General features: G+C 39.2%; 1 protein-coding gene across 1 annotated transcript in view; it reads right to left on the reverse strand.

Annotated features, from left to right (window-relative positions):
- itpr1b (inositol 1,4,5-trisphosphate receptor, type 1b) overlaps nucleotides 1–26991 on the reverse strand; it is an 83271-nt gene extending 56280 nt beyond the window's left edge. Inside the window, exons 1-24 of the mRNA XM_083938360.1 lie at nucleotides 26891–26991; nucleotides 25111–25224; nucleotides 20854–20924; nucleotides 12433–12548; nucleotides 12160–12246; nucleotides 11218–11376; nucleotides 9960–10058; nucleotides 9726–9809; nucleotides 9379–9525; nucleotides 9044–9148; nucleotides 7957–8111; nucleotides 4515–4614; nucleotides 4280–4440; nucleotides 3921–4062; nucleotides 3672–3830; nucleotides 3087–3259; nucleotides 2554–2673; nucleotides 2282–2473; nucleotides 1736–1987; nucleotides 1502–1643; nucleotides 1220–1413; nucleotides 597–786; nucleotides 373–511; nucleotides 49–103 (exon numbers count right to left, since the gene is read on the reverse strand). Coding sequence (XP_083794486.1) covers nucleotides 49–103; nucleotides 373–511; nucleotides 597–786; nucleotides 1220–1413; nucleotides 1502–1643; nucleotides 1736–1987; nucleotides 2282–2473; nucleotides 2554–2673; nucleotides 3087–3259; nucleotides 3672–3830; nucleotides 3921–4062; nucleotides 4280–4440; nucleotides 4515–4614; nucleotides 7957–8111; nucleotides 9044–9148; nucleotides 9379–9525; nucleotides 9726–9809; nucleotides 9960–10058; nucleotides 11218–11376; nucleotides 12160–12246; nucleotides 12433–12548; nucleotides 20854–20924; nucleotides 25111–25202 — 3134 coding nt within the window. The 5' untranslated portion in view covers nucleotides 25203–25224; nucleotides 26891–26991. The remainder of the gene's footprint in view (nucleotides 1–48; nucleotides 104–372; nucleotides 512–596; nucleotides 787–1219; nucleotides 1414–1501; nucleotides 1644–1735; nucleotides 1988–2281; nucleotides 2474–2553; nucleotides 2674–3086; nucleotides 3260–3671; nucleotides 3831–3920; nucleotides 4063–4279; nucleotides 4441–4514; nucleotides 4615–7956; nucleotides 8112–9043; nucleotides 9149–9378; nucleotides 9526–9725; nucleotides 9810–9959; nucleotides 10059–11217; nucleotides 11377–12159; nucleotides 12247–12432; nucleotides 12549–20853; nucleotides 20925–25110; nucleotides 25225–26890) is intronic.
- Nucleotides 26992–27826: the final 835 nt, after the last annotated feature.

Below are 27826 nucleotides of genomic sequence, written 5' to 3' on the forward strand. Positions count from 1 at the left end.
TATTTTATCTCAAAATAGCTCAGGAAAGACTAGCAAGCCATAGCTTACCTTCCTCCAAAAATCCCCTCTGCTTGTTCTTCAATGTTCTCAAAGTCAAGATTTCCTAATTATTCAAAAAAACAATCAGACAAAATGTTTAATAAAGATAAAATTCACTTTACATAGCAGTTAAAGCAAAGGTGAAACTAGTTTCATTAATAATGGCTGTTTCATTAAATGTCTCAGTTTGCCAAGACAGTAAGCCAGCATGCACAATACCAGGACCCTGGAACTGGCTCACCTAAATGGATATATCCACTTGTTATTTATGGTATTAAATACACCTGTAGTTTGTCTGCTGTAAAAGAAAGATCAAATCAACTGGCATCTTACCTGGCATCTGACCTGGGATGTTATTGGTTCCATTCAGACTGGCAGTGTTGTCGCCTTGTGGGTTGTTCTCGTCAAACTCACGTTTGAAAATACAAAGCAGACAGGAGATCCTGTAGTCTAGCCGTACATTCAAAATGAACTGAAAAAAAAGACAAAAAGTTACAATACAAATAAAAAACAAAGTGTTTGCTGAAAAATGGAGAACCAGTTTTCTGATGTCCCACCTGGAGAATCTCTATGACCTTGAGCTTTGTGTCCATGACCATAATGTCTTCTCTCTCTGGTTCAATCTGTGTTTTAACCCCATCTCCCTCTGGCTGATGATGAGTTGGTGTGGTGGGCAACAGGCCGCCTCCTCGCAGCACTACCTGGGTCATCAACTCCCCCACTCCATGAATGGACTTCATCACATTACTGCCAGCTACAGTGCATGCAGAAAACAGCAAAAATAGCATTCACATCCAAAGAAATTATGAATATTTGTGTGGATTATTTACATGATGTCAGTTTGGATATGAGACATAATGAACAATAAAATGTACTTGAACAAATTACTACTATTTATGCTTAGAAATGTCCCTTTTTGAAATATCTTAAAAATAATTTTACTTGCTTACATAACATGTAACACAATCAATGTTCTGTTCTTTAATACACATCTATAAAGTTTTAGTTGTGACCTACTGTAGACACTGAATCTCTACATTACTATGAAAATGAAAAATATAATTGTTTTCAACTGAATAAATTGCTCCTTGAAAGAAATCGATAACTACAATTACTAATGGCAATGTTAACTCTCTTTGTGATACAACATCTAAGATACTAAAGAAAAAAAAAAATTCACTGATGAAAGCGAGTTAAGTCCAAAGGAGGTGGATGTTTACCTTTGTTTTCCTCTCCCTTCTCCATCTTGTTGATGGGGTAAATTGTGCTTACATGGACACAGTCTAAAATGTTTAGTAAGATCTTTGTGAGTCGAAGCAAGTCACTGAAGTTGTAGAAACCAAAGTATATGAGGTTCCTTGCCAGGTTCACTACCTGTGGACAAAAAAAATTCAAATCAATGATGTATAATTAAACCAATGTGTCTTCTCATCTGTTAACACCATGCACATAGAGACAGTACCTCAAAGGTAAGCTTGTTTTTCTCCTTGTCAGAGAAGGGAATGTTCTGTGACACCACCTCTCTCAGGTAGTTTTCTACAAAATCCATTGTGAGGCAGAACCGCTCTTTGATCTCATCTCTGGTGGTTCCATCGTTATCATAGCTGGATGATTAGAGGAGGAGAAATACATCTAAGACATGCTGGGAGATATTTGGAATGGCAGTCTATAAAATGCAATTATGAGATGAACTCACTCATCAATAGCAATCTTAGAGGGAATCTCAGACCAAAGACGGGCATATTTGACAGGAGTGACCTGCTCCTGAGGGTCACGGTCTACATGCATGTGCAGCATCAGGCGGCAAAAAGATGCCCGCAAGTCAAAGGGTAGGTCCTCATCAGACATACAGCGCAGGATCAAGTCCACATCCAGCTGACCAGAGATCTTGTTGATTGCTAAGTACTGACGGTCAAGACACATGCGGGCAAAGAGGTTCAGCTGGCATCTGTGAGGAAACACATAATTGTTATAGTCAATCTTCGTTAAATATCAAAAACATAAATGCAAAATATCATGGTTTGGTGATATACAATAGCAAATTTTAAATGAACAATATTTCAAGTTCACACTTTAACTTCCTGGTTTATGAGTGCCTATTCGAAGCAGACATGGAGTTGTTTTTTATTCTACTCCATAATATGACTTAACTGCTTTCAGATTCATGTTGAATCAGCCTAATAGGATTTTACAAGAGTGTATACTGTATGCTTTCATATGTGTGCACTCAAAGAAACCCCACCTGTAGTAACTGACCACCTCATGGTCCTCCTTCTGGCCCTCCTTTGCATCCTGAGCCAACTCCCGGACACTCTTACTCCGGATCTCCTTACAATTGTCTTTCCAAAACAGCCAGACCTCTTCTTCATCCTCAGCCTCCACTGGACTCTCTCCATTCGTCGTTATCTCAATCTCAAACCTTGACAGCACTAATCTGGGGAACAGCATACATGTTATTTCAAAAAGTTGATTTCAGTTCCGAAAAAAAATTGAATAATGAAATGCTAAACCAACTTGGTTTCAATGAGGATGTCTGCATTGGAAGGGTCCAGTACTGCGTTGCAGATGAGCTCCTGTGTCACAGGGATGGACTTGTGCATGGACACACAGAGATCAGAGAGGTAGTCCAAAAACCTGGGTACAGATTAGAATACATTTATTTTTCATTTATTTTTCAAGGTAATGTTAAGAGACTTGCAATATTAATCAGGAAGTATGGGAAATTATATTGCCTTCCATTGTTTTTTGCTCTCATTCTTTAAGTACTAAAGTGTTAAGCTGTGCTTTGTCCAAACTTTTGGATCAGCCTGATGTTCATAGTAATAAGAGCATTTGACAGGATTTAAACACAAAATAAGCGCACATTATAACTGTCAAACTAATTACTTGCAGTGCAAAAGTCATGCACAAGCAGTTCCACTCATACTCCTCTGCGCACACATTTTAATACATTTACATAGATTTACATTCCTCTGGAGCTGTTATACAAACAACTGGCCACGGACACTTCCTCAGTGCCAGTTCATGATACCAGATTCCTGTCTCACCTCGGCTCCCGGTTCTTCCTCACTAGAGTCACAAATGTGTCTATCTCTGCAGCAGTGATGTGTTTCTCCAGCAGCTTCCGGTTGTTGTGAAGCAGAGCTGTTATTGTGTCTTCTGCCAGCACATCATATCCTATCTGCTTCTGCATGAAGCGGAATTGTTTGGCTATGTATTCCTGTGAAGACAAGAAAATATGGGATGATTACATTCATTCATTCATTCATCTTCAACCGCTTATCCCGGGGTCGGGGTCGCGGGGGGGCTGGAGCCGATCCCAGCTGACATCGGGCGTGAGGAGGTGTACACCCTGGACAGGACGCCAGTCTATCACAGGACACATAGAGACAAACAGAGACAGACAACCATTCACACCTAAGGGCAACTTTGTAGAGTCAACAATTAACCTAACACGTGCATGTCTTTGGATTGTGGGAGGAAACCAGAGAACCCGGAGGAAACCCACGCAGACACGGGGAGAACATGCAAACTCCACACAGAAAGGCCTAGGCCGGGATGCGAACCTGGTGGGATGATTACTGCAAAGAAAATTAATGAGGGAACAGAGTGGGGTTGTTGTGTCCACCTACCTGGTTCTTCCTATAATCCTGCTGGGAATGGCGTAACACTCTGTAGCAAAGCCTGCAAATATGTCTAAACGGAGCGTGACGCTGGTCTCCAAGCTCCTCAAGTCGCAGCATGGGGCCATCACCACTGTCTGTGAAAGGGGCTTGGAGAAGTTTGAAAATCTGAAATGGGAATGGAGATTTTTAATACCCAAAAGTTAATCATAAACCTTAAAATCAGTGAAGTTATAGTCTCTGGGGTTTAAAACCAACCTGCTTCAGGATATTCTGCTCTCTCATCAGTTTCTGTCTTTCTCTGTTGGGTTTGTTAACCATGATCTCCAAAACATCCTGCCCGCTGTTGGGGATGTCTACCACAAAGAAAACTAGATCCTCCAGGAGCTTGGTGACGAACCTGAAGAGTGTACATGTGTAAGTGTACGTCAAACAAACAGTGAAACATTACAGTCCTCTTTAAAATGAAGAATTTCTTTGAGAAATTCAGCAGCTACTTCAGTGACATCCATGTGTCCTTCCATTAGATAATTACAAATATATACATAGTAACACTATATACAAAAAATATAATAACATAGTATATAAGTCCACAGTTCAGATTTTCCCCCACTTACCTTCTTTCATTTTGTGTAATGGTGCCCTTTTCAAGCTTGCCAGCGATGGACGCCAACACTTTACTTGCATCATTGGCAAAGTCTAAATCACGTACTTCTGCTGGTGGCACTGGTACAATTGCAAAAGCTTCTTTGTCTTCTTTTACTGCCGATGTTCCAATCTGGAAAAAGGAAAATGTATTAAGTATATCTATTTAGAAAACCTCAGCAGTGTTGTTCTTCTTGACCTACTCACCCGTAACATAACAGGTTTCTCCTCCTCTTTATCAATGGGGTTGTTGGTGCTGTGGACCCAGGTGTTGGTGCACAAGTGTCTTAGCCTCACATAGGAGCTCCTAAAAGTGAAATCATAAAAAATAATAATTAAGCTGTATAGGACAAGGTGTCACAGTGCTTCGAAAATCTAACCAGTTATGGAGAAGTTAAATGTTTAATCTCTGCAACAACCTGAATGCTATCAATAGTGACTAGTACTATAAAAGTGTCCTTTTGGGTTTGCACCTGCTTTGGACTCTTTTTAACTTTCCACTATTGGACATGCATTGACCATGATGGCCAAGAATCAGCATTATCCTTTAGTGAAGAACATGAGGTTTTTCTTTAGTTTCACACTATTTTTAGTTATCAGAGCATTGTTTGAGGACCATTTAAACCTGTGATTGTGCAGAACTAACCATAAAACAGATTTAAGGACGTTTGAAAGGGTCATAACGAAGGATAGATTCATTGTAGGGTTGATATTGGATTTTCTGAAGGGCAATGTGCATAAGATACAATACATTTACAGAGCACATACATGCTCCAGATGAACCCTTTTCATTTTAGAAACACCATAACCTTTCCTCTAGAGATACCCAAAACCAAAATATAAATTGAGCACACAATCTCACAGGCCCAATTTCCAAGAAATGTGACATTTTGAAGCACCCTACTTAGAACTAATTCATGTATTTTAACTAGAGGTAAGAGAGGAAGAAAACTTGAGCTCGTACTAGTAAACGATAGTAATGGTAGTAATTGTAGTAGTTGTGGTAGTATGTGTACTTTGCAAAGATTGATGAGGATATACTGTAAACGTTGCATGAAATACCTATCTTTCTGTCCCTTACTGTTTGGTGTATGTATGTCTACTGTGTCCTAACTTATAAAGCCAGCATTCCCCCAAACAAAAATTGACCCCTGTCAACAATGCTGCTTTGTTCAAATCAGTGAGATAATAGTTTTGTCCGGATCAATTAAACACATCTGGTACATCTGGTAAGCCTACTAGTAGTAACAGACTTGATTCACTGTATTTTTTACAGTTACTAGAACATAGTGAATCTCTCATTTGCATTCATGGTAGAGACACAATCCAACACTCCACCACCCTTTTCTGAGGTCTCAGGTTGATCATAAATCAACACCTCTCTGAAACAGTGCCAATAAAAACAGAACATTATGATGACAAAGACAGGATTTATTGCACATTGCATCAGACAGTTGCACTTAATAAAGTGGCAAGCTGGTGCAGGCTGTATTTGTATATCAGTTTATACCCTTGTTACTCAGAAATAAAATGGAAGCAATATATGTTAACAAACCTTCATGATAGGAAATAGATTGCTTACAATGGCTTCCCCAGTAAAGTGTGTGGCATTACAGTTTAGCCAGTAGACCTGTACAGTATCATCTCTCCTCCATTAACCAATAAACCTTCACACCTAATAAAGTCTGAGCCAACTATGCCTTTCATACTCGTTGCACGTGTGTAAAAGTAGGTGTGTGCGTAGCTTGTTAGGCCTTCAGGACAGACAGCACACAGTAGCCATATCCTTGACAGGCATTACATAAACGCCTACTGTAGCTAACAGGCGTACCAGTGTGGACCGGTTCTCCAAGGGATTAATTAGTCCCCTGGCTAAGGTTTGAGAGACAAGGTTATTTCAGGTAGGAATGGGAGGAGCTAGCAGAAGTAGCCTGCAGCATGCAGGCACGCACCTGACTATGTGAGACAATGGAGGCTTTAACATGAGGTGGAGAGCCTCTGTTTTTATCTGATGTGCAGTGAGAGGGACAGTGTACAGTTTGAAAACCATACGTACTCTCTCACACAATACTGTCAACAAGAATAAAGGAGAAAAACAGAGGCTCAATACAAATGTACAGTCATCCTTAAAATCCAAGTATACAGGTCTGCCAACACATCATGACAAAGAGCCTGCGTTAATCCACAAGTAAATCAAATATCACACTATTTTCATACATAAGTAAAAAATTGAGTTTTTACCATTGTTAAATATCTTGCTACATCAAATATATAATTAAGTATGACTCATTTTAAAATAAGTAGAGTAGAGAGCAGATTTATGATGAAACATTTATCTGCCAGATGATGGGTTTGTGTGTAAAGACTTACGCAGTGTTAACACATCTTTTTTTGTTTGTGGTTTTAGCTCAGACACGTAAGTGACAAGACATTTTTAAATGTAGTTTTTTTTCCACTCTTGTGCCCACTATCCAGGCCTACTCTCAGGCAGAGTACAGTGGTTCCTGTAACATGCCATTGTGGGGACTTTATTTGCCCTCTTTGGCTAGTATCATACCAACTTGAGGTGACCAGCACAGTACATTGTCATTCACAAAATACACACACAGACGCACACGTGCCTGTAGAATTTCTACTTTAGTGGCATGACATGACAAAAAGTGCCATTGTCCATAGTTGCAAAACCAAACAAACAAATCATCTAAGAAACCGCCTTCCTAGTAATGTTCCAAATTCCCCTTCAACTCTACACTTGAGTCAAATGTTTGCTACTGGCATTTTGATTTGTAGTAGTCTTGACATCACTGTGGTCTTTCTGTTTTGATGTGGTGTTGAGATGTTTGTCATTTCAACTGTCCCCCCCCCATATTTTCCAAGATCCCTGATGTATTTTTTTCCACTAAAGGGCAAAAACATGCTTCACCTTAAGCGGTTCTCTAACATTGTGTCTGATATTTGGTATCATTTCTTAGCTGCCTTGGGCATGTTTGTACATTGGTGCAGAATTCTTGAGAAGTTCTAGATAATAAACCAACATTTATTTTATTCTGTAGTTGTAGATAGAGGAGAAAATATCACGCTTTTACCCTAAGATGTCCTCAAAATAAGAACTACCCCCATTGTAAAAATTAAAACATTCAAAACAGTCCAAAAATATTGGTAAACATTAACAACTCTATCCCAAATCCAAAAACTAGAGTGCTAAAACTTAAATTTGTCATGTCAAGTGACTGAATTGTGAAATATGTCATAGATACACTGAGAACACCCAGGGGAATGTTTTGATTACATACGGACATTTTCTGTTTCACAACGGACAACATTACAATAGAATTAAGCTCATTTGGGTATAAAAAAGAAAACAAAAATGAATCTGTCTCCCATTCATTGTCTATGGAGCCGCTCCAGACTTTATACTTGATGATATCACAAGTTATTACTTCCCTGGTTTCTGGCTTTAAGAGAGAGTAGCTCATGTTTGCAAATATTGATTGAACTCTTCTAGACCCTGGAAATAACATGTTGCAATTCTTAATTTCAGTGGTGTAAGTCATGTACCACCTCTGTGATATATGTTATGTGACTTTTAAATGAATCTAGGCCACCCAAGTACTGGATGTTTGGTGTGTAGGTTTACTTTACACTATACCTTGGAACCATGGAGTCCCCGCCTCTCAAAGTGGTAGGGTCCAGCTCAAAAATGGAGGAGATGTCCATGCCATCTGGAACTGGCACCAAAGTATACATGATTTTCTCCTGTGGAGCCCGCAGACGACCTCGTAAAGCTTCATTATCTGCATCCAGCTAGAATAAGAAAACATGCAGTGAGAGAATGAACAAATAATTGGCTACAAACTGCAGTGAAGTTCATAAAATAGATAAAGCCATGCGTTCAACTCTCAAGCAAGATGAGGTCAATTTATGCATGTTTTCACTTAAACCTATTTGACACCACTGAAACTGAAACTTCAAAGATTAGGTCTCAGTCTAGACTGAGTCTCAGACTGACAAACCAGTGAGATATACTTCATCACTACGGACTGCTGGGCCTTATTTGGGCCTGTTGTAGAGAACTACAGGTACAACCTTGTTAGACTCAGTACAGTTTGTACAACACTGACACCTTACGGTGATTTTCAGTGAAACACACACCAGCTGAGATGATATGGTGACACCCTGTGGTGATCTACTGCTACTAAAATGAAAGCACACACAACCTACAGTAGATGAAAAAGTTAGTGTTGATTTAGGGTGCAGAGAGAAATTCCACAACAAAGCTGCAAAGACAGTATGACGCATGTGTAGACATGAGACTGATTTTTGTGCTAGGTTGCTTCAGCCTAGTAAATATTATATGACAGTACCTGGAAATTAAAGGGTGTAAAGTCCACCGCCTAGAGTAGAAAGCAAAGATCCAGCACACAATTCAACTGATTAGATCAATAGAAGTGGGGCAACCAGCATGACGTTGCTAAGCACTCAGAGGAGAAGAGATCAAGTCTTACCGAGGACCGCTGCTCAGCACTCTCCTCCTCAAAGTCTGCATTCACCTGGGAAAAACACTTGCATGTCAGAAATCCTCCTCAGCATACTGTACATCTACACAACATGGCTCTAGACCAACCATATCAGAGCACTCTGATGATTAAAACTGGACTTAATGCTACTATGTCAGATACATAAGGGTGCAGAATTTTCACAGTGTGAGATAAAAACGTTAAGAAATTGACACACACCTCACCCATCTCAGCAGCCAAATAACACCCTGTGGCCAAGTGTTTAAACCTGAACAGGCTGTTCCAGTAGCCTGCACCTCCCCTACATGGGTCATGGTGAACCACCTGGCAATGGCAAAATACACGGAAAATAAGGCATATATGAGTCTGTGTATAGTATGTTAATTTGCTACATGGCTGCATTATTTGTTTAGTTTCAATTGCACTTAAGCAACTCTATGCCATCTCTTGCTCTTTTAAATCAAGGCATTTAGTAATGTAGTTAATAAAAGGACAATGACAGACCAACACCGCTGAGTGAATTAGCTTTTATCTGGAGAACATGTTGTACTAACCTCCACTTCCCACAATGCTTTGCTGCTAGTAGCAGAAGTGGCAGACTGCCGTCCCGTTGTTCGCAGAAAAACATACTGGTTCTTCCTGTGGTCGTCACATGTGAGGAATTTCTCCTGCTCTGCGTGGAACAACCGGGCTACATCACCCTGCCATCACATACACACACACGTTCACAATCAAAGACACACACACATACATGGTCAATGTACAATGGATAGAAAGTAACGTTTTACATGTGTCTATAATTATTTATTCAATAAATAATCAATATTTATTGCTATTTTATTCTCTTGCAGATGATTGCTTTCAAAATAAAACATATAAAAGAATTGATGATAGTACCTACCCCTTTGAGTATTGTTTCCTTGTTGTCACTCCATTTCATGAACAGAACAACTTTCCAACTTGTGTTGCAATTTACAGAATTAACCTGAGAAGCAGAGAAGTGTGCAAACAAACCAGATAAATGTACATTTTGTTTATAATACAGTCTTTTAAACCTAAGTTCATTTACCACTTTAACGAAGCAAGTGTGTCCATCTTGTGTTTTATCTACTGTACAGCCCTGTAAGTTAAGTACCTCATTGCATCCTGGGTTGTCAACTAGCTGGTGGCTACTGGCATGTAGAGGCTGACCCGCATTCACAGGGTTAAGGACCACTTTATCTCCAATCACCACCTGCAAGAGAAATATAAATACACAGAACATACTGCATTCAAATGCAATTTTAGTTTAGATACATAAAAAAAAATGGAATCTGTTACTGATACTCTGAACCAAGACATGATACCATAGTGCAATACTACCTGGAATATAAGTGTCATTTTAAATTAAAATATCTTTAAATACAGACTCATATGGTGAAGAGCAAAAGAAAATTTTGAAATAAAATGATAAACTGCGGCTCTGGGGGGGGGATTGAGAACATTTAAATTCCAAACCAAAAGTATGTCATGTCCCAAGACCTTAGCAATCATTCTTCTATCCCTTTCTTCACAAGGAGAACATAACACACAGCTATGGGAGGCCTGGTTACATCAGATCATGCAAGCCTCCAGATAAGCACTAGGAGGAGTTGTTGACCATATTGTGTTAGAGAGGACCGGATCAGACAGAGAACCATTAAGGTGTAACTCTGACCCTGAGCATCACTCAGTAACCACAAAAAAAGTTTTGGTCTAATCACAGGTAACTTCTTTGTGTTTGCTCACATCACCGAACTAACACACTTTAATGCATACTTTATAAAAGAGATACAAACTGTGCTGCCACGCAACTGAAAAAAATATTTCTACTATCTATTGATGTAAGAGAAGGTTCTAAACGCAACACTTTTCACGTTTCATCCCATTGACCTGATTAATTATAGTACATGTAAGGCAATAACAACCAATGGTTATGTGTAATTACTCCATCCAAGAAAAAGTGCCCATGTTTTTTTCAAAAATTATTACATAGCATGTAACCTCTCTCGGCATTGACCCTGACCAAGACATTGGCCTCAACTCTGGAGTTAGCACCTAGCCCCTGTACATTGCCTTTCCTTTCTGGTATAGTTAGGATGGATCCCAACGGCATTAATTAGCAAATTAGCCATCTTGACTCTCTCTATCCAGAAACTGCAGCATGTGCAACAAAGGTTATGTCCACGTGGTGTGTGGTATGTCTATATCCTATATCCTTAAAATAATACCCCTCCAAATTATCTATTTTCTGTCTCATAAAACAAGTTACATGTGACCTCAGTTTTCAAACCCTGTAAAAATGTCTTAAAATAGATCATTTAATTTCCCCCACTGATCATAATTAACTTGAATCCCAAACCCGCTCTACCCACACTGTCTCCCAGGGATCGCAGCTTGTAGAAGGGCTGGATGTAGAACCACGATCCCTCATTTCCCGCTGAGTCCAAAGTCACTCTCATGGCATTCTTCTCCAGCAGTGCAGGTAGGCGCTTGTTCACTGTCAAGTATTTATTGCTTTTCAAGTGCAGCAACTGTTGGCAGAGCAAAAAACATGGTTGAAAGACACATAGCTACTATAAATGGCATGCTGCAGACAATCAGAGGATGGAGCAACGATGGAAATATGTCAGTCTGGCACAACTGTAGCCAAGGGACTACTTCACTGAAAATATGCATCTCCAGAACTCTTTGAGATCTTTATTAAATCTTTAAAAAAATCAAGTACTTGAAATATCTTATCTTTAAATGCTTCTCATGATCTCTGTTCCCAGACTTGTCAAAAATAATCTATAACCAACTAGACAGGAAGCTCTGCATAATATTGGGGCCCACAGCCAACTTAACTAAATGCCCAACATAATCCTACAATGTGATATATGGTAGTAGAAGCAGTGAGTTGACCCTATGAGGCTTTGATGCTAAATGCCAGGGGAACCTCTCTATATTAGATAGTTGTTCAAAATGATTAACAATTGCAAACCAGGAAGCAATTAGTGCTAACCATTACCAGAAGAACAGCCCTACACTAGGCCATCCTGTCCTATCTATCTCATGTTAGTCACAGAGCAGGAATGCATGACCATTCATGGTTTCAGGTGATCTCATACCTGTGTGCAAACCATTCCTGGGCAACGAGCAAAGCAAGATAAGACAATACAACTGAAAATTTCCATGCTGTAGCAATTATTTAAAACTCTTCTGATTAAAACAGAATCATAGTCAATAGTATCAAGCACACCGTCTCATATATAGTGCTAAATGTAACTGCAGATATATTAAGCAAAGCAACTGATCTCATTTGTTACTGAACACACCTGGATGACATTTCCATACTGGATGACTGATCCCAGCAGCTTGCGGTTTTCAGACTCATTTTGCTTCTTCTCTAGGTCAGCAGCATGCTAAAACACAGAGCAGGGAACACAGATGCTCAAGGACCCACACGGTGTTTAATATGACTTCTAGAAAGCATGATTATAAACACAGTTCACATAAATACAAGGATGTAGCCACTAATACACTTATCTATTATTTTTACCATGAGAAATGTCAAAGAGCAGATAAACTAAGGTGAAGAGGTCACTTACATGGAGTTTGGTGAGGAGGACTGTGTCAGTGGTGCTGTTGCCTCCAGGTTTTGCAGCTTTCCAGAACTGTTTCTGTGCTGAGTATCTGTTCATAGGACACAGTTTGAAAAGGCAGTCTAGGGAAAGGAGACAAAAAGAGAAAAGTAAAGAGTCAAACACCTTAGTTTTTCTCAAAACATACCAGACTGCCTGACCTCAATCTAAAGTCAACTCAAAGGCAACAACATTTTTGGTAAATTGGTCCACTGGTAACATTATTAGGAAAACAGCCTTGCCACTTTGCTATGACTATGATTAGCTATGGATAACCAGAGTGACAACCCATGTTTCCATGTAATCCTTAACTACTGGGTAAAAATGTCCACTTGTTCACTGCAAATATGAAAATATAGTGTAGATACTGCATCACAATTTACTGAGCACATCCATGCTCCTCTGAGGATAAACACTTTTAGCACCTTTTGTGCTTCCTTCTGGCCAAAACATTGTGAAATATGTTGTTGTATTCATACCTATGATGTGAAAACAAGTCAAGAAATGGGGCAGATCTGGGGGTATGGGCATCAAAGCTTCTGGCCATGAAGGGCAGTGGGGGGGCAATTAATGCTGAAACTAATTTATCTTTCTTTTATCTAGTCAATCGGCACAAGGGTCAAATAATTTATTCCATATTATTTATTCATGTGCAAATATCTGTTCTAATCAATGACACATTAAAAAAGTTAAAATACATTTGATACCAAATAAATGAACAGATAATAGAATATTGGAGATGGAAACATCTTTGACGGACACCAACAACAACTTTGTGGATTAACTGGGACAGCTACTGGGCCCCCTGATATGCACTATTGATGTCTTCAGACATCCCACCCACAGTCGGCTCAAATTTCCTGCCAAAATGTCACAACAGTAGAAACTCTGTCTTCCTGGTTTACTTGCTCAGTTGCCCAACAGTATTATACATTTTTAAATCAACAGCATCTGCCAGAAAGACTGAAATATACTAATTTGTCTTCATTGTGTAGCTTTGCCTCCCATGTTTAAACTGGAAGAAAAATGTTTTAGTACTACATAATGTCACACAGGATATGTTAAAAATGTTTCATTAATTAGTCGTCAATGTCTTCATACACATACACTGTATAGCAATATGTTAACTGGTACAGGGGACCTGGCGAGCTACAACCAGGATAAAAATAGCCACAGTGGATGCCTTCATCCGAAATTCAGCCAATACAAGAGTCTCTACAGGATAGCCATCATGGGCCATGGGGTGGCGGACAGGAAGAGAGGAAGCCAAGGCCCAATCAAGAAAATGGGGCACTGGGAGAACATCTGTCTGCCAGGGTTGAGCAATTGAGGTCATGGAGGAAAAAAAGAAACTGGGACATATGTAATGGCTGTTGTTGTTCACCTGCCTGGGGACTCGGGTTGGAAATTAGCTTTTACCTATATCTTGCGATTTTTCCTTAACCCTTGTATTGTCTTTACTTTTGGGACCCCCTGGTATCCCTCGGGTCAAATTTACCTATAACATGTTTGGATTTTTTAAGACACATAAAGTGAAAATGGGTCAATTTGACCCGAATACCATACAAGGGCAAAGTATTTTAAATATGACTTATGGCGGGGTCATCTCTGCAGCCCCTCAATACTTAATAAGGAATCTTATTTTCACACATACTTTGCCTTTAACAAATATTGCGCCTCCTGCGATTTCGATATTGCAATTATATGCCCTAATATAGTGTCCTTTTCCATCATGAAGGGAAAAGATCGTGGTCCATGTTATATGAATTAATTTCTGCTTACAATCCCACAACATATTGTGTCACATTATAATTACAGTTTTGTGACTCTACAACTGTCAGTGAAGGCTTAGGGTTAGTTTTGGGTTAAAACAGGGTTACAGACATAGCCACAGTTTCTAAATCTTACGCTCAAGGCCCCCCTGCCCTGCTGAGGGCTTAACATTTTGAAGACACCTGAAGTGTAACCGTTGTCACTATGACTTATATCATAACAGGAAAACACAGGTCGATCTGATAGTATTAATAATGGCCCATTGCACTTGAGTCAGTAAGCAATAACAGTGAGTCAATAGGCACATTGGCAGGGCACATAAATGGAAGTGAAGTCTCTAGTTAGCTCCTTCACAGTGCACAAAGACAGTGGTCATCTCAGATTCACATCAGTTACAACCAATTTCAACAGGGCTTTCACATTTTTAGATTATTCTCAAAACATTCCTGCCCCCTAATCCATTTTCCCACAAATACTGTATATGCTCTGTATTTTCCAAACTGTCTGTTTGTTTATATGAAGCGGATGACATCAGTCAGTCACTACCAGCAATGTGCATGAAACAGATTTATTGTTATTTCCTGGGTCCTGTTTATCAGTGTGTCCTAAAATGATGACTCCACATGAAAGGTTTCTGCCACCAACCTAATACAACACAGCATTGAAAAATTGTGATTACTATAAAAAAAACAAACTCCTGTGGCCTTCAGCAGAGCATGAGTCCCTATCTTATATTTTACAAGCACTTAATGCTTATTTGGGTATTGATCAAATAAATAACTTAAAGTTCCCATCCTTTTTCATAAAACTAGCCTTACACTCAAAGACCGTACTCTTGCTGAACAGTACAAAACAAGATGCATCATATAATTCAATTCAATTCAATTTTATTTATAGTGCCAAATCATAACAAAAGTTATCTCAGGACACTTTACAGAGTAGGTAAAGACCACACTCTATGACTTATTTATGATTTACATAGACCCAACAATTCCCCCGTAGAGTACAGTGGCAACGAACACCTTCCCTATAACAGCAGGAACGTCAGACAGACCCAGCTCTATGGAGGAAGGACGTCTGTCTGCACCGGAGAGAGGAAGAAAAGGAGAGAGAAAGAGAGAAAAGACGGACAGATGGACAGAGAGAGAGACAAACAGACACACTTCCAGAGATGCAGGCAACCAAAGAGTAACAGTGACTATAATAATATCTATAGTAATGTGAATATGACTCATATGATACGGCAGTTAATACAACAGAATAGTAGAAACAAGCACATCTAAGGTGATAGAATATGAAAATGATAATAATTATGGCAAACAGATCAATGATGAGTAGCGGCAATTGCAGCTACAGTACAGCGAGACATACCACTGATGGTGTTTTTATGGCTACAAATGTATAGTTTATAAGACTAGTGACAGTATATATGACTAATAGTTATAGTAGTAGCAGGGAGCGTCATGCAGTCATTCTATAACATTTACGATTTCTGGATGAATGGATCATTTCTGACAACATGAGCTTTGGCAATATTGAGCAAAGAGAAGTGCACAGGTATCCAGGATGTAGTCTCACTTGATCTCTCAAAGCTTCATGTGTAGACATAAAAAGGGACTAATTTCTAACAAAGCAATCGACATGCAATTAACCTATATTTGAGTACATTTCATCAACCACTCAGGTCAGAAGTAAGGTGTAAAATGCTGTGCTACAGCTCCCTGTGATACAGACATTCTTACTTAGATGTGTGAATAAATACTTAACAAGGTTAGGATTTAGTCCTGGTACACTTAGCTTCTGTTTAACACTGGCTTTAATAAGAAAGATGAGACTGCGATCTGCGTTAGGGTCATACATTTTCTCACATTACCTATAAATCCTTTGAATACTGATTTAACTCATACATGATCTATAATTTGCAATAAGTGTACATTTTGATATATGCCATGATATGTCATGTGTAAATCCTGGTTTTAAATAAATTAGTTTTTCCATAATAATCAATACAAACAACAGTAATAGAAACAGTACTCCATGTGGCTCCATGCATTTTAATTATCTGGTGTTATGAGATAAGTTCTACTTTTGCTTTTGATGAAGGGCTGAAACTTTGTTCACGCATGTATATAAACACAGATGCTTTGAAGAAGCTTGAGCTAAACATGTCAGTATTTTAGTTGGGTGAGGCGAGTGAAAGCGCATGCTGAGTATCTTCACCGGGGATGAGCATTTGTGCCAGCTGGGTTAGGCTTTGTCATTTGGGTCTGGGTACTTGCCTGGACCATGTTTCTGCCTTCAAAAAGGTGAAAACAGCACATTTAGTTTGTAACAGCAGAGGTGACTCTGCTGTTACTGCTGTTTCATAGTGTGAAACCAAAACTTTGAATATGATTTGAATAGCTCAGTTAGAAACAGACATGAAGTGAAAGTGAAGTTGTTTCTTTGCATCTTAAGGTGACTTGTGTGAATCCATTCAACATAACTAACGATCTGCTGTTCATCCTATTTATAAAAATCTTCCTGGTACAGAAGGCCTCTGAATGCACATAATCAGTACAGCTAAAGGCAGAGAGAGTAATAACTTGCATCTGTACCTTTAGTGCCTCTATCATGGTGGAGAATATATATGTTATGCTGTATATAACATATACATAATATAATATAATATATATATATATATATATACTTCCTGCTACTATTATAATTTATAACCTTAGCTGTGCTTGTTTCTACTATTCTGCTGTATTAACTGCCATAACATATAAGTCATATTCACATTACTATAGTTAATATTATAGTTACTGGAAGTGTGTCTGTCTTTGTCTCTCTCTGTCCATCTGTCCGTCTTTTCTTTCTTTCTCTCTCCTTTTCTTCCTCCCCAACCGGTCAAGACAGATGTCCGTCCTCCACAGAGCTGGGTCTGTCTGACGTTCCTGCCTGTTATAGGGAAGGTTTTCGTTGCCACTGTACTCTACAGGGCTATACCTAGTTTGTCCTGAGTAAGTGTCCTGAGATAACTTTTGTTATGATTTGGTACTGTAAATAAAATTGAATTGAATTTAATTATATATTTATTAGCAACACATCTGGAACCTCAGTCAAATCATTTTTTAATAAGGAGACTGCTTCCTACATGTTGACATGACAAAGGTGATATAGTAAAACAAAAGGTGTTTCCGGGAAATACAAAAAATGTATTCAATTTGTCTTAATATTAATAATAGACATTAAGACCAGGATGTCATATTTACTGTTTGTGCATTAAACACAAAAAACACCCCATTAAGAACAATCCACTCTTGTCCGTAACAACTTTTAGTGGCAGTTTCTAACGGATGCCTTCCACAATTGGAAAATTACACTGCACTTGCACAAAACCTTATGTGAACCACCTTTGGAGTGGAGTGTGCAATGGTGACTCAGTTACTTGAAAAAAGTAGAGAGACTATGTTTTTGTTCATTTCCTCTACCCCCCACTGCCACACTTTTAAAAAAGGCCACTTCATGGTTAATGTTTTATGCGGAAAGTAAAGGAGATCATCAATTTGACTGAACAAAGAAATGCTTCTGTTAATGTTGTTTACACCTCTAGTGGTCATGCATTGATCAGGCTCCAGCAGGCCACACTGTGCTGATGAAACACCAAGGTCGTCTTTTGGTCTAGCAGCCATGTTAGTATGGCCTCAGTTCTGGGAAAATCCATGTGTAACAATCCCACTTCCAATGAACAGCCATGCTCTGTACCTGCTGTGAACCAACAGCAGGTACATACTAACTGGAAACTCAAAATTATATGAACAGGGAAACAGGTAACAATAGACCAATCAACTGCCTCAGACAGATCACCATTTCCAGATATACATCAAGCAACCAGAAAAACAGAAACAGCTGTGCGGTATAATGCAATACAGTACAGTTAAATATGTGATAAGTGTTGAGGCTGTTCTTTAAGGTGGTGTTATACTGGACCACAACATATTGAAACATATTATAAATCCCTCAAAATGTGCTGCAAACCAATAAAAACACAACAAAAATACAAAATACAGCCTAAACAATTACCTCTGAGTTCAGCACTTCGCTGCTACAGTCTCATCATCAGTTAAAACATTTTCACAAAGGTTTTATTGTATTCCATTATTCTAAAGTCAGTACTGCTATCCTCCCCTGCACCTGTATGCTAAGGCAGTGTCCATGGGATGTGTAACAGTTATCATCCAGCACATATTGTATAAATGTTAGACTGACAAAGTCAGTGGCTGATCTGCAACTACACACATTAGGACAGTGATCTCATCTCTGTGAGTTGGGACCCTGCAATGGATCACAAAATTGGACAGAAGAAGAAAAACATTTTTGCCTGAAAAATTGTTTATTTCTTTCTTGAAATATACTCGAGTTTTACCTCTTTGGGAATCTGAAACCCTTCAAATGAACAATAGATCTGCACCTGGTCTTCACAGAAACCAAAACGTATTGTATTTTTAGACACAGATGCGAGCTAATCCGTGCAAAGGCTCACAGTGTCAGGTTAGAGCCTGTTATTAGATGTTAAGATGTAATGACAGGTTGCCGTCATGGACCTGATACTTAACTCTGCCTGTATTTCTGCCTGAAACTACAACAAAAGCACTACATGTGGTAGATGCAAGGCTATTACTCATGCTTGGTCAAAAGAACAGAGTCCTGCTAGACAAGACAAATTCAATCTGTCTGCCCTTTGCTTGGGAAACTGTTTATCATAGGCCGTAAAAGGGCTTAACTGTACAGTATTTCAGATTTTCCATTCTGTTTATTTGATCATTTTATCACAGTAATTTCACAAGGGGGGGCCAAGAGGAAGCAAATGGAAATTTAACCTACATTTAGAGCAGGTTCTCAAGAAGGACTTTTCTTCCAAGTCATTCTCTTTTTTTGGCCTTCTTAAGCCAAATAGGCACATACTTTTACTATGTTCTGCATTTTCAGTCATGAATGGCTTCATACAACATAATTCTGATTCACAGATTTAATTCAGATTGTGACCAAAATGAGCCCACTAACTTTGTCAAGTAAAAAAACGCTATACAGGCCCTAACAACCTGTGAAAACAAATGTTACATACTATGATATCCAACCGTGTTCAGATGTAACCATGCATCTAAACGGATCTTAGACAAAACATTACTCCACAGTCAGTAAGTCTTTGTGTGCATTATCCGCTCACTCACGGACATCTGATCTGGAAAGTGCATCGGCAGTTGTGTCATTTCACTTAACTAACTCACTAAAGACCTCATTCAAAAACCTGCCAGAACATCTAGAAATGTATTTGCTATGAAGTGGCAGCCAATTTGATACACTTAGTGGCTACTACATTAGCTACACCTGTTGTCAGCTGGTCAGATGATCATCCATTTCTCTGCTGACTGACCATGGGGTCAGAAGAAACAAGTTTATGTATATTATACGATTTGTGTAAAACAGATATCTGTTAGTCATGTAATTGTGTGCCAAATTCTTCGGCACTTTTTTCCGAGTAAGCGCAGCAACAGCGCTCATTGTCATTGCTAACCTGATCATGGCTACCAGCCACTTTTTTGAAACTGAAACCATGTTGAGATGGTAATAGTTATTTGCGTCGTATCTGGTTGGAAGCATGCATTTGAAAGTGATTATTTTGCAGTAAAGCCCCTTTTAGTGGAAGGGGAAGCTCACAGCACAAATGTGTGGTCTAAAATCAGTAAAGTAAACAAAACAAAACACAAGACACACAAGAGCATACTGAAAAGACTGGCACAAGCTAGTACCTATCCTATGTAGCGCTACATCTCCTTTATTGGAATTATGTTATTATACTGATGCACTACAGGCTTGCTGTAGGACTGTTCACTTATTTTATTACATCTTATCATCATCTAACAAGAACATCACTGATATTTTAAATAGGTTTTTCAAAAGTGTCTTTGTTCCATTGAGCAGCAATGGCCATAACTGAAGTGTCTGCTATTCCTATAGCAGACACTTCAGTTATGTTAAATATTTTCTTCATCATTTCTTTCTTCATCACTTTTACACTTGATTTACTCTCCTCATCCTATTTTCACTTGAATTTTAGGATATCAAATGCTCCAGACTTGCATTTCTTACTTCTAAACTACAATAAAAAGTCAATAAAACAATAAGTGACATACAGTGACATCAGGAAAATAATGTTTAAAATAGATCGATTGTATTCCTAATGTTTTCTTTATCCATTTTCAAGTTGGAACCGGGACAATGGGGCAAACTTGCTCCCACACACCTGGGACACCATTCTCTGCCAGCGGCACCAGGGCGAGGATCGGACACAACCGGGTCGGGGAACTTCAAAATAAAGTTTCCCGGCCCGGTCAGCTGTTTTCATAAAATACGTAATACCCGGAAGAAAACAGCAGCTCTGAGGAAGGCTGGAGTACAGCCGAAACTGTCAGCTAAGAAAAGGTAAGAGGACATCCATACAACTAAGTTGTCTGACTAGAAAAAACTTTTTAAAATGTTTAAAATAGTCCATTTAAACTACTGAAAATCCTGACTTGTACCACGGACATGAAGATATCATTAAGTGAGAAGCGAGTGACTTTTAGGCCTTACCTCTAAATTTCTTGGGTGGGTTGTTGAGGTCACCCGTGTCAGGTTGTACGACACAGCGGTCATCCACAAGCCTGAGGACACAGCATCATGATGAGTCAATACACATTTAGCATAAATAAACTTAAAAGCTTTCATTTTCCATACATGAACCAACAATCAAACACAAATAGTTCTCTAAAATCTAATAATATAATCAACAACATATCTTATTACAGACAAATGCAGAGACATCATTATAATGACAAATTATTTTTACAGCATTTTGACATGTTATAGCAAGAAAATCACATGTGCATTTAATTACTTATTGGATGCATTCCATTTAAATGGGTCAGCTCCAGGGTATTGCTCCTAACTTATAGGGTAAATAAATGGAACAAAGCCATTGTTAACTGTATTACTAACACCTGTTACTAACTAAACATCTTGATTTAATCAGGAATGTCAACTTCAGGTTGGAAACAGGAAAGTTCTCATGTTCAATATTTTAAAGTTTGGAAGGATCTCTCCAAAGCAATTTTTTTAAATGAACTCTGGACATTGTCCGATGACTCCAGTGCCCTTGCTCACATATAGCACACGACAGTTATCAGTATTGTCCGTCTCAGACACATTCCCACTGGTATCTGGAAAAAGAGAGTAAAGGAGGCAGAACATGACGTGGATTGCACCTCGGTCACGCAGTCGGTTCATAATTTGGGCATCAACAAGAGTCTCTAGCTGTTCCTTGAATTTGTCTGACAATATAAGCATTGGTCCTTACGGACAGAAGTTCCCCTCGTCACCCCTCCAGTTGGACATTTTCATTTGATTTTTGTGTAAATTACCCTTCCACCCTCCAAATTTTTGTTTTTCTTCCAGATTTGTGTCAGCCTCATATTTACTCACTGTGAATTCTCACATATGGGCTCAATCAGATATTTAGGCTTTGTAATAGGGAGCTATCAGGGTGAAGTCCATTTAATATTCAGTCCAACTTATATGGCAATTTGTGTTTTCACACACAGCCCAGCCAGGTAATGTCTAAATAATTTAAGTTTAAGCAGCTGTGAAATGGATAAGTACATTTATTTCCTATGAATTGTACGTTCATAAAATATCTGAGAGACACCTGAGGAAACGGCACATGACAGGCCTGCATAGCCCTGCAAAGAGTGGTTTGTTCGGCTGAACATACAATATGCGGTGCCCTGCCTCAATATTTCCACCAGGTACTGCAAGAATAAGGCTAGGAGAATCCCTAAATATCCAAAAACCCTGAGTAAAATCCTTCTATTCCTGTTGAGGTTGTTAAGAAGGTAGTGGATACACCAGGCCAGCAATGAAAGGCTTAGGAAGAGCTTCTACCCTCAGGCCAACAGAATCCTAAATGAGGACTCTGGCTAAGCTTATAATTAACAAAACAAGGGTGATGATCTGCCTCTGTACTTCTGCCCATAAATGCATTGAGTGCATAATATTGAGTATTATGAAAGAAAATGGGCATTAAGGGATAAGCTGTCAACCAAGGACAGAGGATGAGGATAAAGATTTCTATTGTCTGTGCTAAAATGTTGCTATTGTACTCTGGAACAGGCATCCTTGTCCCTGTTACATATACAAATAAATACAATAAAAAAGATAGAAAAAGAATAAAGTGGATAGATTGTAATATCATTGTGCCTGTACCCAAGAGAGGAACCGGGCTTCTTTCTTTCTAAAGAATGCAACAACAGCACTTCCTCATCATAACCTACTTCAGCACAATCATTCCACCTTGTCTTTCCGAAAAATACACCACATATTTTGGTAAAACACGTTATTGACATTAATAGCTCCATCAATTCTGGGGAAACTCCTGGCAATACTATCAGATAGTAGAGCAGCACAAATAATACCATTCAGTAGGATGCTCTAGCCCGTCCAGTCAGTTACATCTTTTTATAGCTCATGCAGTATACTCTGTACTGCAGGAGCACTGTGATGATGAAGGAAGAAAGCAAATGATCTGAGAATCTCTTCTAAGGGAATGAAGGTGCCATAGCCGTGATCACACTGATGCACAGATGGGCCAGGATCCAAAAAGAACAGGAGTTTCAAGGGTCATTCGTATCCAAGGTCAAGAAGAAACTTCCTTTTGCATTCTGGGACAGAGCATCATGGCAGTATCGCATCTTTCCAGCATCAAGACATAGGGTGCTATCCTCTATGAGCCAGCAGTCATCCAGGTGGCTGCAGTCGTCTCGGGGGTCACATTCAGTATGCTGACAGCAAAAGATACACCTAATACAATGATGCTATTTATAGTTACAGTACCTCCTCTAAGCTCTTCTCTTTAACAGTGAGCGCTTACAGCAGCAGTGGGAGGAAATGATTACTAGGCATAACAACAGTACAAGATGGGAAATTTGACAAACGAGCTCTGTCATGCTGGCAGTCTTCTAAGCTGTGCACACATTTGTTGCCATGGAGGGTGACGCATAACACTAAACTGTGAAAGAGCATGGTTTCTGAGAGCTGGCACAGAGGAGTGCTCTGCAAGGTCTGTGGTGAATGGCAAAAAAGAATAGTTACACGGCAAGAGGCAGAAGATTGCAGCACTTTAAAAGGAAAGAGAGGAGATGACACACAAATGCTGTGCTCATTTTCACTTTCGGAGAAGAAGAACAAACACCCTGGAGCAGAAAATAAATAACAAGAAAACTAGAGACCATCTTGGGATAGGATCACACTGCCGTGACGCCAAAGTGGGCCAGGGGCGTAAAGTGGTGGGGCAATGGTTTCTTCCCTATTACCTACCCCCTACTCCCAGCGTCCTTGCTAGAGCCCTATTCATCTTTGAACTAAGCCTTTATTTTGATCTCAACTACAAACCAGTAAAGTTTTGTCTTTCTTGCAAGGTTATCAGGCCAGGGCCGTAAAGTGCGGGAGGGGGGTGACTTTCCTACTTCTGGCCTCCTTACTCGGATCATACCCATTTTCAAACTTGGCCAGGCCTGAACCGTTTGGTGAATGTATCGTGCACAGCTAAAATGCAGTCGTGGTGACAAAATCTGTCCTCAGACACACAGACATACAAACATCTGTCAAAATACTCAAAACCGCCTCTGTGGTAGTTCCCACTACAGAAGGAGTGTGGGGACCACATTTTGCCATGATGACACATACAAACACAGCAGACAGAATCACAAGGTGAAACCAACACCAGCCTCACTGACATGGCTGGAAAAGAGGGAAGAGACAGCTTGATGCATGAAAATGAAGTCTGGATAATGGAGCCAGACATGTTGGTTTTGCTGTCAGATATGCTGGACAAGGCCACACCAATGATCACCCTCTCTCTTTTATCTTCTCCTTCTTCTAGCCTTCTGTTAATTTCGTGACTGTCAAGTGTATGTCAAGATTTTCTCAATTAGCACATAATGAGATGCACTTTTAACTCGTCGCCTACAATTAGGGAGGAGGGAAGACGTCAAGTACTTTATGGTGTTAGCATGTAGCAGGAAGAGACAGGGTAATTTGAGGCCAGAGTACGAACTGAGCACAGAATATCATAGAACGAGGAGAGAAATGACTACAGCAAACAACACTTGACAATATGATTGCCTTATTCTTAACACATCTACATTTGTCAGATGATGTTATCAAGAGTGACTCAGTATTCTGCTCCACATTCATAGATAAGACAAAAACAACCTCAGATTAAGGGAAAATATACATTTGACTACAACTAATCTTCCTACTGATTAACTGACAGCAACTGCAAGAAGCAGCCTACTCTATACAGTAGTTTAGTTAGTCTATTTCTGTGACATGCCAAATATCTGGACTATCCCATGGGATAACGAAACAAACACACGTAGAGTATAAGGAGCTGCCAACTTTGATTTTCTAACTTATAAACTACACAAGATAGGGCAGAGAAGGTTTTATGCAACAAAAATCACAGCAGAGTAAATGGGCTCTGCTTATTTCTGTGGGCAAATAAAATACTTGAAGTTGAGTCTAAAGAAGGCTGAGTACAGATATATTTTGAAGAGGTGGGTCTTCAGTCTGTGTTTAAAAATAGAAAGGCATTCTGCAATTCTTTATTTCCCTCACTAGTTTAACTATTAGTTCAAGTCCACCTATGTCTTTGCATACCTCAACTAAATTTGGTGGTTTCCTTTGCTTCAGTATCGTCAGATCAGTTATTATACAAGTTCACCTGAAATCGTGCAGAAGGGAAGTGGGGGTAGTGAAAGGGTCATAACAACAGACATAAAAAAGCAGACTTACCCCAAAGTGCTGATAAATCCACTGGTGGAGCCCTCTGCATACAGGGAACAAATGTCCCCAATGTGGAGGAAACTGGACATCTTGTCCGACATGGTTCCTCAGGGTTGGCTACACCTGCACAAAATTGACACCAAAGGTCTTTAGAAGCAGTCACTCCATATAATGGAGCTCAATGAAATGATAGGCTTTGAACCATTTTTGAATATTTAACTCAGCTAGTCAATTAATTTTATCTGGTGTTTCCTCAAAGTGTCTGGGAAAGCATTTGTCACTTTCTGTTTAATTGTTCCACTAGCCCGTGATTTTACTTCATCCCATTTTACTCAGTATGTCTTTGTTTAGTTATGTTGTATTTAGTTTTGTTTAAATTCCGAAAGTAATTTGTGGATCCGTCTGTGGATTGGGGGGAGAGGGGAAGGTTATTGGCATTGTTCGTTTTCTTTTTGGGGGTTTTCTTCTGTGAAGCGCTTTGTGTTGCCTTCAATGTGTATGAAAAGTTTTCTATCAATAAAGTTTATTTGGAAAATAGCACCCAAACCTCTGCAGTAGCCCGATGAGCAATATCACTCAGTGTTAGCGATGTCTGGCTGTTAGCGACTATCTGGGATTTCTCTGTTAATAGGTGATCAACAACAAACTGTCTTGAGAGGATTATTTTACGTCGGAATTACACTTTGATTTAAAACACTAAAAGTATGCTGGTTACAGCTCCATGTTCCTGCACAAGAGCTGATTATGTTGCAAAGATTTTGTAACCAGCAGCGGTTAGGATCACATCAGGTGATCCATTATTACTTTTAGGACATTGACATTGCTTCTGCTGAAGTTTTGACTCAGACTATCAGAATTTGTTTAGCCCATCATCAGAGCACCAGCTAAGATATTGAGTAGCGGTTGCGAAAAAAAGCAATATCCTTAAATCAATATAATTTACATAGGACAAAGCTGATTCAGCCATGAAAGTGGCCTATGCATTTTTATTAATATGGGTTCTCTTGTCATTTTCAATTGAAGCATACATTTAAAAGACCGTGGAAGAGTGGAATTTATAAACTGCTAAAGTTAAAATGCATATTGTTCACAGTTTTGTACAACATATGAATAAAATAAGTAGAATTGAAATAATGAAAAATACTTGTCAAGAAAACCAAACTTAAGTTTATTTGTGCACTGTGCATTTACTGGCTGCTGTGAACAGTTATATGCAGGCTACGTTGAATTTAGGTCGCCATCCTTTAGTCTGTGTGCAGGTGAAAAGCTATAAACCTGTGTGAATGAATCTAACAGCACTTACAGAGGTGAAGTGGTCAACCAACACTCAATTTTACCATCATTTAGGCTTGAAATTTGACATAAACTCAGCACTGTTTACTAACACAAACGAAAATGTCATGTAAAGGAAAGGAGGCACAAAATACGACATTTTCCATACGTTCATTTCTATAATATCGATTGAGGTGATACTTTGCCTCTCCATACAACTGTGACATATTTACCAAACAAAGTTTGTATTTTGTTCTGTAGAGCCACAATGACACAATGACACAATATCTAAAGTGATGTGAATGTCTTGTGACACATGTGAACTGTTTTCTGAGATGCCGAATGGGACGAAATATCTCTGCAAATGCCCAGTCGCCTCAATATTATCGCACGAGCTGCAGCAAAACAACAGCAACAAATGAGCGCGTGGGCTACTTCCTTGACAGGGATGCTTACAGCTCAGTGACAAAATGAACAATGCTCTAGTTTGATAACCACACATAGATGAAGACTTTACCTGACAGAAATGAAAGAAGGCGTCAAAGATAGAGAGAGAGAAGGAGACGTGTGAAAAAGTGGGTCAGCGCCGGATAATTTCCACAGCGCTATCCTCGGTTAAGTCCATGGTAGTGAAACTCCAGGTAAGAGCAGGCTGAGCGGCGTTATCTCTGACAGCTGAATGCGTCCTCGGCAACAATCCGCTTCTTACCTCCTCCACATGTCACCAAGGAAACGCCCCTTTTGTTACTATTTATACCACAGCAGAGCTCTCTGGGTAATGCAGTTCTTTGGGCATTTAAACTGCTGTCACGTGCAGTGCTCATAACAATCTGCATCTTTGACTTGATAAAAACATTTATTTTATTTTATTTTATTGTTTGGAATTGTATTTTTAGATACGAGGTGTTTATTTTTAAAGGGGAACAAAGTAGTGGTCATATTTAATTCAGTTTAATTCAATAAATTGATTAATCCCTAGCAGACCGCACATCTCGGTTAAACACAGATGAGAAAATCATACTATTTAGATTAGGGTTGTTTTTTTGCAAGTTGCTAATTAGTATAATCATAAACATAGCTTAAAAAAATCTAACTAAATCTGTTTTTATTATCAATGGTGGTGTGGCTGATGCAGTAATGTAGACGGATCAATTACGACAGCGATTGGATGGATTACGATGAAATTGTGTAAATATCCACGCTCACTAGAGGGTAACTAACTCTTCCTCTAGCACGAGCAGCCCAGTATTTTAACATTCCCTAAATTGATGGGGACACATTTCACCATCACAAGATAATTTATCTGATGACCCTGGTGATCCCTGGTGACATCATCCGTTCAAAGTTTCCGGTACTTGTCCAGTACTTCGGTTTATGACCACATATGTGCAAAATTATTGACATTCCCATCAGCCTAGTGCTAATTAGCAAATTGTATCATGTTAACACTGTG

Source organism: Echiichthys vipera (genome assembly GCF_963691815.1).
Source record: "Echiichthys vipera genome assembly, chromosome: X".
Lineage (NCBI taxonomy): Eukaryota > Metazoa > Chordata > Actinopteri > Perciformes > Trachinidae > Echiichthys > Echiichthys vipera.